Source organism: Manacus candei, unplaced genomic scaffold, assembly GCF_025592945.1.
Source record: "Manacus candei isolate 608988 ecotype Guabito, Panama unplaced genomic scaffold, ASM2559294v1 h1tg000171l, whole genome shotgun sequence".
NCBI lineage: Eukaryota > Metazoa > Chordata > Aves > Passeriformes > Pipridae > Manacus > Manacus candei.
In genome coordinates, this window is record NW_026138219.1 from 538,566 (window position 1) to 554,191 (window position 15,626).

At 40.5% G+C, this 15,626-nt stretch overlaps 1 protein-coding gene across 4 annotated transcripts in view; it reads left to right on the plus strand.

Moving 5' to 3' along the window:
* Positions 1-15,020, plus strand: part of MARCHF3 (membrane associated ring-CH-type finger 3) — a 53,136-nt gene extending 38,116 nt beyond the window's left edge. For 2 of the 4 annotated variants that reach the window (XM_051773556.1, XM_051773553.1), the window contains exons 4-5: positions 9,682-9,891; positions 14,004-15,019. In XM_051773556.1, the coding sequence (XP_051629516.1) occupies positions 9,682-9,891; positions 14,004-14,162 (369 nt within the window). In that variant the 3' untranslated portion in view covers positions 14,163-15,019. Of the gene's footprint in view, positions 1-9,681; positions 9,892-14,003 lie in introns of all 4 variants that reach the window. The other 2 variants (XM_051773554.1, XM_051773555.1) reach the window with 2 other exon arrangements.
* The last annotated feature ends 606 nt before the right edge of the window (positions 15,021-15,626 follow it).

Consider the following 15,626-nt stretch of genomic DNA (forward strand, 5'->3'; position numbering starts at 1 on the left):
GCTGTTTCCAAACCATGAATCAGGTACTATGGTGGTGACTAACCAGTCCTTCAGCATTCAAGGAAAACGATTTGTGTCTTTTGCCTCTTGTTGTATCGGATAAAGGAGCTCTGGTGACTTGCCCTTTGGCAATTCAAAGCAGCTCAGATTTAAATTGTCTTGATTATGCACTGCACTCTATGGGAACTGTTGTGCTCCCTCCAGCTGACCCTGCTTCTGGTGGGACTTCTCAGAGCATTGAGACCTCAAATTTCCTTTTTTCCCCGTCACTTGTGAACTTCTTCCATCACAGCAGTGCTGGGGAGATTGGGCTATGTTGTTGTAAAGAAGGAAGAGACGGATTGTGGTACACAAAGACTTGTTTTCATATTGAAGATCACTGAGTCCTTCAGTTCATCTCCCTTCTGGAAGGCACCTGCCAAGCTCTACCATGGAAAATTGAAACATCAGTGCCAATCACTGGAGCTTTCTGTACCATTTTGGAGCTACCATTTGGAGTCGTTTTTGCTAGATAACAGCAGCCCTTGGCAGGCATCAGCAGAGCAAGTCTAGCCATTTCATTTGATTTCAAAGCTCGTTCTTTGGATAGGGGATTGGAGACATCACAGTCAGTTAAATGGAGCTATTTGCCAGTAGTCCAAGAGGTCTTGTCCACATGCACAGGGTTCACAATAATGCAAAATTCAACTCAGGAAGTGCAGTCAAGGTCTGAACCCACCTCTTCTACCCTGTGCTAGATGTGCAGCATCCCTGTACAGTGTAATGGAAACTACAGGTGTGTGGGACATATGCCTGGGCATGTGCATATCTCACTGTCAAGGTGCCTAAGGATGAGTATCCCAAAGGAAAAGCAGCTGCTGCTGAGTAGCCCTCCTTCTCTCTCTCAGGTCTTGGTCCCCCCACTGCCAGTGAGATCCTGTCTGTGTTTGACACAGAGGTCCCAGACTGAAGCAGCAGAAACTCTAGACATAGAAGGAAAGAGAAATTTATAATATGGTGGTTGGTATGCATAGATCTGATGTTCCTTGTGACAAGCAGGAAGGATCTCAAAACCAGCACAGTGAAATCAAACTGGCAGCAGTTTCAATTAGTGACTGTTATAGACCTTCCTGTTTTATATAAACCTTTTTAATGCAGCCAATCCACAGAAAGCAATCCACTGTAGAAAAGTGTGACATTATTCACATAGCTACTTTTGCTGTTTCAGCATGAAGATTAGTCAAGCTTTATGTAAGTATCATCTTCATTTCAATTTCCATATTGCATCTATGTTGCTTCCACTTGGCTTAGCACAGAAACAGACACAAAACTAGGTAGTACAAATGTATTTACGTGCAATAAAATGTTAGAAAACAGCCAGCCATAATATAAAAATGGTATAAAAACATTATGTGACCATATGAGTCAGGCTTGTGTTTCTTGTAAGTTACTTACATGTTTTAAACCAACTAGGATTTGGTATCTACTGCAAACAAACAGAAAGCACTTAATTAACAATATAAAACTCATAAGCAAAATAGCATGATTAAGAGAAAAAATAAAGTCAGAATCTTTATCACAATATTGGGAAGAAATTAACTTCCGTTCTTCCCCAATTTGCTGCTGGCTATAGAGCTCATGTTAGTAAGGAAAAATAAATTAAAAAAAAATCTAAAACCTACATTTATGCATGAAGTAGTTAAGGTAAGCTTACATTATAATTTCAACCTCCCAGAAGCCTTACACTGAAATATGAAATTACTTCTTGTGCAAGACTTTGAGTCATGCTGGTTTTATCTCTTGGGATTCTTCTTACTTATTTTTCTTCTCCACTGCTCAGTGAAGCAAGTCATTAGCATTAAATTACTGTAATGAACAGACACCAGATTTGCTGCATGTAGATTTTGAGAGGATCATGCTTAAAGCCAGAAGGAAGATAAATGGTTACTCAGCATATTCAGGAAGGAAAACTCACAAATCAAAGTTTAGAGGAACTGCTGCTGTCCATAGAGGTTGGGGAGCAGATAAGCAGATAGGGCTGGGAGCAGATAATTTAAGGATGTGTGTTCTCTTTCCCTTCTTGACCAAAAAAGGGCAGATTAAAAGGGCAAAGTGATGGAGATGCTTTTCTACCTTATTGTCTTCAGATGTGAAAATAATCTCTCCAGGACCCAAGTCACACAGGGAGAATGTGGAGCAGCCATGTAGATTTCCAGCAGAAGTATGTCTGAGTTAAAGAAAGCATTAAAGAAATTAATAATAAACTCCCCAATAAATATAGTTTTAAATCCATAAACTCTTCAAGATGCACTTTTTTTGATCTATTCATTACCCTTGGGCAAAAATCCAGAGACCAAACCAGTCTGTTCTCTCTCCTTTAAGAAGAAATTAAGTAGCTGTTTTAAGTACCTTACAGCAAAAATTTGCTACAATGCTTGACTTTTCCCAAGCACGAATCTTTCTCATAGTACTGACAGCAAGAATGCAAACAAGAGCAACCCACTGCCCCCTCCCCTCCAAAAAAAACCAAACCAAAAATTACTTGTCAGTGAACAGACTGTGCCTTGAAACCATCACATCTGTAACTGCTCATTCCTAAATTTATAGTGATCAAGGACAAAAACTTGAGGGAAGTTCACAGGAGAAAGCGACTGAACAGTCAGAGATGCTACTCTTTAAGGATGAGCAAGATGAGGAAAAATGCTGGGGGTTTTCAAAGGTACAGCTATTTTTGTTTTAGATAATGGTTTTGGTGACTTTTCTTTGGACATCATGATTCTGTAAAGGAGTTCTAAACTATCTCATTATTATCTATCTCTGTCCTTCATGCTGATAGCATTTCCTGACACCAATAGGAGCCAGTCAGAGTTTGACTTTTCTACGAAAACAGAAGTGCTAAGATGAAAAGTTTTATTGCGTCTGTCTTTTTGGAGTCCTATCAAGCATTTATTATCTATCATGATTTTTGTTTCCATATATTTCAGCTTGTAGATCAGGACATTTGCAATGTGTTGAAATGGTTTATTCTTTTCAGAAAACAAACAAAAAAAATATATGTTGCCAATAACAAATCTGCTTAGCTTTTGAATTAAAATGCAAAACTTGTTTTTTGTTGATTTTCTTGAATGCATACATTTCTTTCCAATTGGGAATATAGTCATGCAAAATAGAATGGGAGTAATATTGATAAAAAGAAATACTGCTTCTCCCACAGTTCCACAAAATCTTTTGTTCTTGACACATATTGAAATCTTTTACCTGTTACAAACATGTCCTGAAATGTAAGTGATACAAGTGGATAGTAGTAAAACAGAATAGCAGTAAGTCAGACTAATGTTAAAAAGTCTATTGTGTAATTGGACCTGCAAGAAATTTTGTAGATTTTAACAGCATAATATAGCAAGCTTTGCTTATTTGCTATCAGAGAATTACTAATGCTTTTTTTAGAGGTTGAAGAAGTCTAATCCAGAAACTGGACTCTACATCTACTTGGTGGAGCTTTGTGTATTGTAGAATCATAGAATGGTTTGGGTTGGAAGGGACCTTAAAGACCATCTCATTCCACACCCTGCCATGGGGAGGGACACTTTCACTATCCCAGGTTGCTCCAAGCCCTGTCCAACCCGGCCTTGGACACTTCCATGGATGGGGAAGCCACAGCTTCTCTGGGCAACCTGTGCCAGAGCCTTACAACCCTCACAACCAAGAATATCCTGATATCCAGGATATTCTACTCTCTGTCAGTGTGAAGCCATTTTCCCTTGTCCTGTCACTTCAGGCTCTTGTAAATAGTCTCTCTCCATCTTTCCTGTAGCCCCTTCAGGTCCTGGAAGGCCACAATTAGGTCACCCCAAAGCTTCTCTTCTCCAGGCTGAACAATCCCAACTCTCTCAGCCTTTTCTCACAGCAGAGCTGCTCCATCCCTCTGACCATCTTGGTGCCTCCTCTGGACTTGCTCCAGCAGCTCCATATCCTTGCTGTGCTGGCCCCCAGAGCTGGATATCAGTTTCGGTTCCAGGTTCTCCATGGCCTTTCTCACCCCAGCCCTACACAACCTCATAGATAACTTCATCTCTCTGTTCTTCCCAGGTCACCTATTGTAGCTTCAACTGTCTGTGCATGTGCTTCTTGCCCTTCAGTTTGACCAGCAGTTCCCTACTTAGCCATGCTGGTCTCTTGTCTTCCTTGCCCAATTTCTTTCTCCTGTTTTTCAGCTGGCAAATGACCCAAGGTCTAGGTTGGAAATTGAGTTATGATATGAAAGCAACAGCCTGCAGTACTCTCCTTACACTTAGGAACCAACCCTAGGTGCTCTGTGGTTTATTCTTTTCAGAAAAAAAACAAAAAAAAAAAATTGAAAGTGTGTCATACACCATCCTTACAATGAAAAACCTACTTTTTTCCACTTTCAAAAACCATGCAAATGTAGCAAAATTCATTTACTATTTCGAAAAGAAGCCTTGGCTCATTCAGACATCCACAATTAAAATATTGTCTGGAATTTGAGTTATAATAGGGTTTAAACTTAAATAACAGCAAACTCATAGAAAAGTGGTCATAATATTAGCACAATAAAGATCAAATAGCTTAGTTTTTAGCTGTCAAATACACAGGCCTCTGTCTCTGGGATCAAAGAAACATGTCTGTGAGCTGCCACCATGGCCTTTCTAAAAGCACTTGCTAAAGACGATAACTTTGTGCCAGTAACTGAATGTTTGATCTAAGCAGGAAAGCCAAAAACTGAAACATAAGTATTTTCTCAACTGAAAAGGAACTGTCAAATGTTTGTTTTCCTTAGGAAAACACTAGCCCAGGAAGGATTCAAGTCACCCAAAATGTTTCGTTGCTCTGAAAACAAGCATACATACCATTCTAGTCTGGGAGGCTTTATTTTGATTTACATGTACTTAAGCCAGGCCTCAAAAATTTCACTAAAAACGTTAAGACAAATTTTTCAAGTAAAAAAAAAATAAACATTAGAACAAAACTGTTTGGGTGGGGGTTTTGGTTTGTTTTTTTTGGGAGGGAGGGGGGAAAGGCAATACACAGTCATCCTGGTCTTTAAAAATGTTCTTCAAGAGGAAAATTCTAAAAAACAGGCAATATCAGTATTTCTGTGCTGAAAGCCCAGGGCAAAACGCTCCCATTTGTCGCTGCTGGCATGGAAACAGAAAAAACAATAATTGCCAACAGTTCTGATTGTGTACAGGCTGCTTTCACCAAGATGGATCGCAGAACTATCATCATGAAAAGGACTAAATGAACTGATTTGTTTGAAGTGCATAAGCTAAATTTAGTTCAAAGAAAAATACATTTAGGATAGATAACTCCTTCTTGTCCTCTCCTCCCAGCTTCATGCATGATAACTATTTAAATAACCTGCTGCTGGTGTGACTCCAGCAATGATTCTTTAAAATCAGTTTTCCAAGAAAAATATAGTGAACTAGAAGAGCTCTCCAGCAGAAACAGGGTGTAGCCTTAGGGTCTAATTGGGGAAAACACTATGTACATACTTTACTTAGCATTTGTGAGTCACCTAATTGAAGCTAGACCTGTAGATATGAGCACTTCCAGGATTTGCCCTTTGGCAATGGTGAAGTAGCTCAAAATTTTGTAGGTGTTTTACAGCAATTTTCTGCTGGCAGCTGATTTTGGTTAGGATGGATGAATTCTGAATGTGTGCGTCTCCTGTGTGTTCTGGTCTTCAGTTGCTGCTTGTTCGGATGATTTCCTTCTCCAGTTCTTCGCTTTGCTGGCACCTTGTGCTGATGCCTCAGCCTGTCTCCCTTTTCAGAGGAGCAGTTCTCCTGTCTCTAGTTATGTTTAAACCTGTTCAAAGGAAACCGAGCCCAATTCACTCATCTCGGGAGTTTCAGATTGTTTGGTATTGTCAAATAAACATCTCTTTACATTCTCACTCGAAAGCGGATTTTTGACAGTTCCATAGATCTAGTATCATGTGCAGTTCTAAATACCAGGTAATATTTTGGAAGCCATTAGTGGTCTTGTAGATCAAAAGTCTCTCAGAGACTCTTGCAAATCCACATGAAGTTTCTGAGCACTAGAATTTGCATTCAAGTTGAAGGAAGTGTGGAGACTCCAAATTCAACTCTGCTTTGTGAAGTAAATGCAATAAATCCTTGCATGTGCCTACATGTGGCAGTGTGTGAGGTGGAGGAGCCTCAGGTGTGTTAACAGTGCTTTCTCAAGTCAAATGCAGTAAATCAAAAATCCCTTTCAAAATGTAAGCAAGTTCCTTCATAAGACTGTGCCAGCTTTATGGGTTTTAGCCTACGCTGCTCCTCATGAGAGGCTATTCCAGAGCTGCATCCTCTGAAGGATGGGAATATTTTTCTGATCCTTACCCTTTTGTGGCCAACTATTATCCATTTTTTCTCAAGCCAACATTGTACATTAGCTTAAGTAGCACTTTTACTTCACTGATGTCCCCCTTCAGTTCTCTCTTCTTCTGGCTTCTGTTCACTTTTGGATAGCACTTGATAAAATGGAGCTTTACCAGGCAGGTCAACATTTTACTTCAAATACGACCCTTTTTATGACCTCATTTTGTTTTTTTTTTCCCCCAAATGGATATTATTACTGTGAGAGTCTTGAAGTATTGCAGAAATAATTGAGCCCATTGACACATTTTAATAGGAGAGATTTTAGTGTCATAGTGCAGATCTGACAGCTTTATCTGGCCTTACATCTTGTTCTTTGCCAGCAAGATAGTCCCTACCCTACTGTCACACTAATTAATCAGCTCAGTGCTTTGTTGGGTTCATTCTGTGGCTATCAGTTTCACAAAAGGATTTGCTGATTTGGCTTTTTAGCTATAAAATAACTCGAGTGCACATTTCCAAAGCCAAAGACTGAAACCTAGAGTCTAAACAAGGGCAGATTTAGAAATAGGTGTGCACTACTTCAGGAGAAAAATATGTGCTGTGACTGAAATCCATACAGCCATTGAAATAACTTAATCTTTGCATTTGACTTCCACTTCAGAACTAGCTAATGAAATTCCTCCAGCTTTTAAGGTTAGACTGTAGAATTGTGATGGGTTTATTTATTATTTAATACTACTCTTGCCTGTCCTGGCCTCATCTAATTACTGAATTACTTGGGTTTGACTCTTTGTTCATATATCACAAGGCATAAAGATTGCAGGAAGCCATCAGCCTGTGAAAGCAGCCTCACACCATTTTTCTCTGCTCAAACTTTCAGTCACATAAGGTGGCACACCAAAAAGTGCTGTCTGAATTCAAGTGCATTGTACTGCACCTCGTGAAAGTCATAGGGTGGAGAGGACAACGAATGCTTTAGTGTGTGTGCTCCCTCACCTGCATTGTTGCTCAGATCTGTGACTTATTTCTTGCACTGTCTGAGCTTCATGGATGCCAAAAGTAACCCAATAGACTGCAATTTGAGGATGCTGGCTCCACTGAATGGACTCATATGTTGCAGTGTGTTCTTCATCACTCAGTTACAGTGGGACAGTCACCAATGGCACCGAGATAAGGAGAGAGTGGCATTTCAATATGCCCTGGGAAAGTGGTGAACACCTACAGTTCCTGCTGAGATCGAGGAGAAATGTGAGTGCTCAGCATTTCTATTCCTGGTCACCTTTTAAACAAGTACTTTTCACAACACCTTTTTGCAGTCACCTTTAAATTTAAGCAGAATCTTAACTTTCAGGTGCTTTCAGTCCCTCTTATTTCCTTCATGGTTTCACATTACAGGTACTCATGGAAATTGAACAAGGTTGCAATCAGTTCTGTTTAGAACCAACCAAATATAACCTAGATATGTTATCCATGCACCCTTGAGGATGCTTTTAGGTAAATGGATGTAAAGTTCCAAAGAAAGTGGTGCGAGCCTTTTACACATGACTTCATAGCATTCTCTAGAAACTGCAGTAAAATAAAAAGCTGTTCAAATGTAAAGGTATGTCTCCTTATTTTGTACAAGTTCTGCTTGCTGCCTCTTGCTGTTCTCCCCCTCGTACTGGTGGGATGGAGGAATGAGCAAGTGGCTGTGTGGGTGCTTAGTTGCACATTGAGGTGAACTTACCACTTCTGGTTAAGGAAAGGAAAAAACCAGTATTGAGCCTCTCTCTAGAATTAGCATCTTCCATTACAACTTCTTGCTTATAGTAGTACAGAACAGTTATGAAGCACTTCCCAATTCCTTAGGATTTTAAAAGTATTCAAGCAAATTAAAAGCCTGCATCCTGCAAAAAGATGTTTCTGATCCATGTTTTTGTGTTCTTCTGAATTGCTGAATTGCACATGAAAGTGGATCTTTGGCTGCTGATTTAGCCTGTTGCAGTTAAACCCCCCCAAAATCCTATGAAGTAGATTATTTATTATTTCGTCCTAAGAGATGGTGATGCTGAAACAAACTTGTCTGTTGATTTGTGTCTTTTTGCTGGTGCCAGGTTCATTCCTGGTCAGTTTCCTGACTCTTATTTACCCCATATGAAGATAGAGAGATAAATGCAGTATTTATTTTCATGCTGTGGGGAAACTGGGCAAAGATGAAGCACAGGCTGAAAACAGTAGAGAGGTGGGATATCTGGATGAGAAATATTCATTAGCTTGCACATTGCTCTTAGCCTTGTCAAAACTCTCAAGTCCTACTGCTCCTCCAAGTCACTGCTGTAGCATTGTAATAGGAAAGAATAAAAAAAACCCCTAAGGTGGCTGGAAATTAAGGGCATTAACTGGTGAAAGGATGAAGTTGCTTCCCCATCCTTAGTTGCTGGAGCTAAAGAGATGGGACTTCTACTGCCATGTGTAACACACTGGGAGGAATGATATTACCAAAGAGTTTAAGGATACATGAGCCTTATCTGGTTCTGCTAGCACAAAGAAAACTCATAAAAGGATGCTGCAGAGCAGGTTTGACCAAATTCTACAGCTTATTACATTGGCAAAGATTGCAGAGCTGGGTAGTCTTCCTGTTTAAATATTGACTTGTGTGATGAGGTTTTTTTTATCTAAAGGCCTCAGTTGTACTATTGTAGGTTTAAGTTCTTTCACCTTTGCTATCTAAATCCTGTTTTATAGAAATATGGGCGTGTGGGCTTGATAGCTGTTCAGTCTTAACCTTTGCTTCAGCAGTTGGCTTTCAGACACTCTGTTCTTGCAAGATTAATATTCTCTTAGTAAAAATAACTTTGTGTGCATTCAACTCTGCTTGCATGTGGATACCTGAAAGCAAGTTGAAAATAGCTTTGTGAATATTACAAAAAAAATCTAACCCCCCAGAAACATATAAACCCCCAAAAAACCCCAAAACCAAACCAAACCCTAAAATAGCATACAACATATGAAACATTTTCTGCTCACTCAAGTTGTAAGGAAATCATATGAATCATCACTCATTAAGAAGGGGGTTTCTCAAGCAGCTCAGGAGCCAAATGCCAGTGGCTGCGCTGTGCAAAACACTTCCTTTTCTCAAGGTAGGGAATCTGAATAAATGATGCAGTAGGTACACATGGATAGAGGTGGACACCAGCAGGAAGAGAGGGGGAGAAGCCCAGGCAGGAGCTCTCCATGGGCAGCCAAAGCCATGTCCCACGCATGATCCACATTCCCTCCTCGAAGGGGCAGGTCTGTGTCCTCCAAGTAAGCAGCTCACCTTGGGTAAAATGTCCTTCCTCCTGCGCTAATACTTGCTTTGTCTGCATTTTGCCTGCAGTGGCTGAGGAACCCAGGCCCCCAGCACGAGAGGAGGACTCTCTTTGGAGACATAGTGTGCTTCTTGTTTATCACCCCACTGGCGACCATCTCTGGCTGGTTATGTCTGCGAGGAGCAGTGGACCATCTGCACTTTAGTAGTAGGCTAGAAGCTGTTGGCCTCATTGCACTCACTGTGGCACTCTTCACTATTTACCTCTTTTGGACCCTAGTAAGTATTGGGGTTTTTATTTGACTCACAGAAATGAGAGAAAGAACAATTGAGAAATTTAATTAGGGAGTGCTGTAGAGGGTGTGGGCCATTGCACAGAGCGTTGCTTGTATTTACCCTCCGTATTGGTAAATGTGAATTGCATCTGCAAGAAACCCCCCTTGGTTCCACACCATTTGAGTTCACTGGAAAACCAGAAAGGCAGTTTGTTTTGGGGTCAGAATTCTGAAATCTAAACACCAAAGCAGATAGAAAGAGGGAGAAGGGAAGTAACATGAAGGAGTTGAATACAGATGCTACAGGGGGGAGTTTCATCGAAAATAATGTGGAAAATATGAAGGTACAACGCACAGAAAAGATTTAGGTGAACAACTTGGCTACCATGGGGGTTTCAGATTTTATTCTAATGCAACTGTCTGGCCAACTTTACATTTCAAAAGCATTGGTATGGGTGCATCCCATGCTTTCCTCATTCCCCATGCTTGTGGTGCTGGGGGAGGTCCACAGCAGAACACACCTTACACCAAGGTCTGTAAAAACACAGCTGCCTTTGCAGTGCAGATTAAACTGCATCCTGCACCCCAGTGTGAGTCACTTGTATGCCAATGCATCCTAAGAGCCGCTTGATCTCTGCCAAGTTGTTAAACTGAGATCAGTTCCTGGTCCCAGTGCACTGACAGACAGTTGTCCCAGCAGAAATGAAGAGAACAGAGGGGACAGCTGCCAAAATCAGCGTTTATCAAGTTAACTGAAAACCCCAGGTTAACGTTGAGTTTGAAATTCCACACCTCTAGCTTTGGTGTGGAAAGGAGAAGAGCAGGGTGGATGCAGATTGGGTGCATCCACAGAAATGCTGGTGTGATGGTGCCGGCCCGTGACAGGAAAAGCTCATCCGAGCCTGTGCTGCCCTGAGTGGGGCCAGTCTATCAGCCCATCCTGCCTGTGTTGCTAGCATGGCCACTAATCCTACAGGGCCAGCACACAGCCCTCCTCCTCAGTGGGTACAGGCACACCACAAGGCTGACCCCTTCCAGCAGTTTTTGATCAGCGCAAGGTTCTGAGGAGGTGACACACTGAGAACTGCAAGAAACTCCCCATGTTGAGCCCTGAGTAAGCTTGGAAAAGTGAAGATGATGGAACAAAAAAACCCCATGCTACCTCACAACTAGCTCCAAAAAAGCTGTCAGAGATATTGTCTCATTTACACATTTGTTACAGTGAAACCCTGTCTCACTCATAGAGGACTGCAGGCTCATGTTGGCAGCAATCAACAGCAGGGAAAGCTGAGTTTTGCCTCTGCCTCGTGGTGTTTCTCTTTTAGTTGTTTCTGCTTTTCTGTGAAGCTGTAGCACTGCCCTGTAACAGACCATTTACTGCAGCAGTGAGGCCACACTTGTTTTTTCTGCAGTGCTGTGTGTAGATATGTCTGTCAGGTATGCAAGCAAAGGTTGTTCAAATTTCGTTTGTGTATGGCTGTCTTAGAAACCCAAATGCTGCTCCATTTACAGTCAATTATAATACACTAAGTTTACCATCACCAAACTTGTTAGAAGTTGTAAAAGGCAATTTTTAGTTGGATTTAATTAACCATGACACATGAACTTATCTGACTTTGCTTATTAAGACTACTGCAGCACCTCTACTTTAATCCCTATTCCTGTCTATTGCATTTGCAGTGGAAGTGGCAAAAATCTGTTCTGTTCACTTTATTACTTTTATCCCTTCAAAAGCATAGAGAGATATGTGTTACTGGCACTTGGAGAACATGGTGATAGTGAGCCTGATGTAGATTCATACCTTGGTTGATTTAATCAAAATACAGTATCTTTGATGTCCATTGAGCTGTGGACAGTTGTAATTCCACTCTAAACTATTATTCAGAGCAGTAGGAGCTGAATGGGCTAAGGAAGCAATGTGTGCAGCAGGGAAAGGCAAGGCAAGAAGCCCTTCAGGGCACTGAATCACTTAATGATTGAAGCTAGAAGGCTAATCCCATCAAAATTCTTCACCAGAACCTGTCTTGTAATTTTTTTCAAATGGGACAATCCTGTATTGCTTACTTAGTTATGGCAGGGAATGTGTTGGGTGCTGTGGGGTGAATTACACACAACATGATATAATGCCCCTTTAGGTCATGGGAAAATTAAGAAAACTAAAACTTTATTTCATTTCCAGTAAATCAGTTTTCTTCTCTGAAGGCAAAAGCTGGCACATAGATTATTTACACACCTACAGTTACCCCAGTGAGCAGTGAACAGGAGAGATGCTATTTTTAGCACCCAAGAAACTGTTTTATCCCTTCCTCTAAAACAGACAGGTTACTCACAAAAAACCGCTGCTGCTTTTCCTCTATATTTAATCACTGCAGCTGATGTACACACACCAAAAAAAGCACCTACTACTCCTGAGAAGAAAGCTCCAGACACAAAAAGGAGATTGCTATTTAAACTAAGAATTCAGGGCCACACTCTGCTTTCTCTTGCATGCAGGTCGTCTTAATTCCTCTAAAATCAAGTAGCAGCTTGGTGTAGAGCAGGATGCGATCCTTTAGCTTCCAGCACAACATAACTGCTGGTTTAAAACAACAGCTAGACCAAGTTAGAAAGGTAGACACCCCCTTTGCTGTCTTACTGAAGAGACTAAGAAGGGAGTTTAATGTGTCAAGGGTCCAAGAAAATCTAGTCTTTCTTTCAGAATCTCAGAAGTTTCTCGTCCAGTGTAACACTTTAGGGTGAGTAACTGGGACTGCTGAAATTCGGTAGCTGACATCACTTGGAAACTGCCCCAGGCAAGAACCCTCTGTAAAAAAACTTACCTAGTGTATCTTGTGATAACTTAGCAGTTAAAGCCTGGCTTAACAATGCAGCCTTTACTCAAAGAATCTCATGTGATGCTACTTGAAAATTCAGCCTAAACTGTGGCTTCGCTCTCCTGAACAGTCACTGTCTGTTGCATGGCATCCACCTTTGCAGATGTTTGGGTGTTTTTACCCTCGATACACCACATGAACTGTCTTTTTACAAGAGATTTCTCCTTTCATATACAAGGCTCCACAGAAAAGAGAAGCAGGATGCTTTACCTTCAGGGGGACTAGAGGGGAATGTAAGATGAGAAATCAATTCATCTGTTGAAGAGCTGCCTTTGGGAAACTGCTTAGTAAACAAAAGCTTTATAGGTTTCCCTCATTAACAGCACACAGCTGTATAAAGGTATAATAAAACAAAAACAAAATCTTTTTTTAGCCCTTGTGGGATATTTTTGAACAGTCAATTTATTTAGTTAAAAGCACCTTTTTGCAAAAAGGAAAGGATACATTCACTGCATGGGTCCCTTCTGCCCACAGCTCAAGAACACTTCACCCCAAAGGTCCCAACCCAATTTACAATTTGTTTTTTGTTGTTTTGTTGTGTTTTTTTTAAACTGCACATGTACATCATCTCACACAAATACAACTCCCACAACACCTGGCTGTCACTAAAATAAGTAGTAAACTACTTTTTAAAAACACAGGGCCAAGCTATCTTGCACATCCGTAGCAGTCAGGCATTCCTCTTCCACAATAAGTTTGAAATTGGTTGGCTGATTAAAATACTTCAGAGACAATAGAAATTGAGATACACATGTTGTCAGATGGCTCACACTGATCTGCTACCTCTGTGCAATCCTGACTTTGATGCATTCAGCAATAAAGCATTACAAGGTAGAACATATGACCCTGCACAGAGTTTAGGTGCCTGCAGGCCTTCACCATCCATCCAATTGCACTGTTTGTCACTTTAAACCACAGCATGGAAGCATCATAAACTTATTCTCAGTGTGTCTGTCAACAACTCTAGTTCTTGGGAAAGACAGAGGCAGGATGTCTGATTTTTTCATGTTATAAAAAAGGGGAAGGACAGGTAGGCAACAGCAGAAACAGCACAGGCTGCTTTCCTTCTCTGCTGTGGCATCTTGGGCACGAGTCACCTACAGGGTAGTTCTCATCTTTTCACCACTTTTTGCCTGTTAGGCTGCTTCTCAATTTTTTGTTCTGCCCAAAGACACTTCCCTCCAAGTCCCATTGAATCCTTGGAGGAGCACAGTGACTGAACCCATCTCTGTTCTCTCCCCAGGTGTCCTTCAGGTATCACTGCAGGCTCTACAATGAATGGCGTCAGACCAATCAGAGGGTGATTCTGCTCATCCCAAAGTCTGCTCACGTCCCCCACAACCAGCAGTCCCTGCTGGGCCTACAGCCCCTCAAAAGGAACTCAAAGGAGACAATCATTTGATTTGGGCAGGTCTGCACAGGGGCCAAGCACTAAGAATATTTTCCTTAAACTCAGACACTGCCCAGAGCCCAGGAGCGTGCTATTCCCATCTACAAATTCTTTGCAGAGGATTGAACTACTGTTTCAATCCAAATCACAGATGCTGCAATCGTATGATATTTGCTAAGCTGCCAAACTTGTTTATTTAGCAGGTACTGTATGGATTCTACAAATTTGTGTTAATTCTTGCATCATCAAGCGATGCAAGCTTTTTTTATTGTTTAAAGTATTAAACTGTCGTAATTAACAATGGACAACAGGTTTTAAAAGTGCTTTCTTTTTATAATTTCATATTCCTACAGTATTATTTCTTTAGGTAACTAGACAGTAATCAATATTGCATTGTTTCCAAAAGTACAGCAATGGCATTCCCTCAATTTTATCTGCAGGTCCATTATACCAATATTTGGATTATTAAATTTTGTCTGTAATGAGTTCTACAAATTTATATATTATTTAAGTGCTATAAAGTGATTAGAAAAATATCTTCTCTATTTTCTGTTTGGCAGAGAAGGTCTGATAGGAACATTCTTCAGTAAAAAATTCAGCATGTGCAAAAGAGAGAAATTACACAAATTGCAGTAATCTTCCCATCAAAAGTATTATGGTACATAGGACTCAGGATAAAAAAAAATGTACTTTTTCCATGTAGAAGCAACAAGTCAGGCACCACATTCTTCAGTGAAGTGCATGTTCTGTTAGTGTGAATTCAAACAATTCACTCTGCATTTACACCAAGCTGAATTTAACTCTAAGACTTACTTTTGTAAGGACAACTCTGCATGCAAAATGAACGAGATTCCTCAGAAAAGTTTTAGGAACCAGGAACTCATCTTGCATAAAAAACATTATTTTAAAGCTGCAGAATTTTCAGCTTGACAGGCAGATTTAGCAGTGTATGGAAACCCTGACCTCTCATGGTAGCACTAAGACTAAGGCATCTCTTAAAAAAAAATTAATACAGAGCTTACTGTGGTGACCAAATTGAATTTGGAGTGCAAAGACTAGACCTTATTCCTGGATGACATGATCTATTTCCCCTTGATTTTATGCCAAATTTCTTCAACAATTCTTTACTCTCAGAAGACACAGTTATGTAGATAGACTCATTTTAAATAATTACACAAAATTTTACTAGCAAATGCTGCTAGAACTAGAATTTGATACAACGAATTTGATTTAATTTTTTAGAAATGTGTGTAGATGGCAATGCCATCATGTGCTTTGTTTTCCAAACTCTGTGGGAACTGAAAACAAAAAGGAAGACATAGCAGGAAGGCTAATAATTTATCACTCAAAGTTCAAGGTATTATGTGTCTTTACCATCAGACGTGAACTTATTTGATGTTGTGTTTGCTCTGTGGGAGAAAAAAAGCCTAGTACACAAAGCCAAATCTGTTATCTTTATTCTGTCTGTGGACCAGT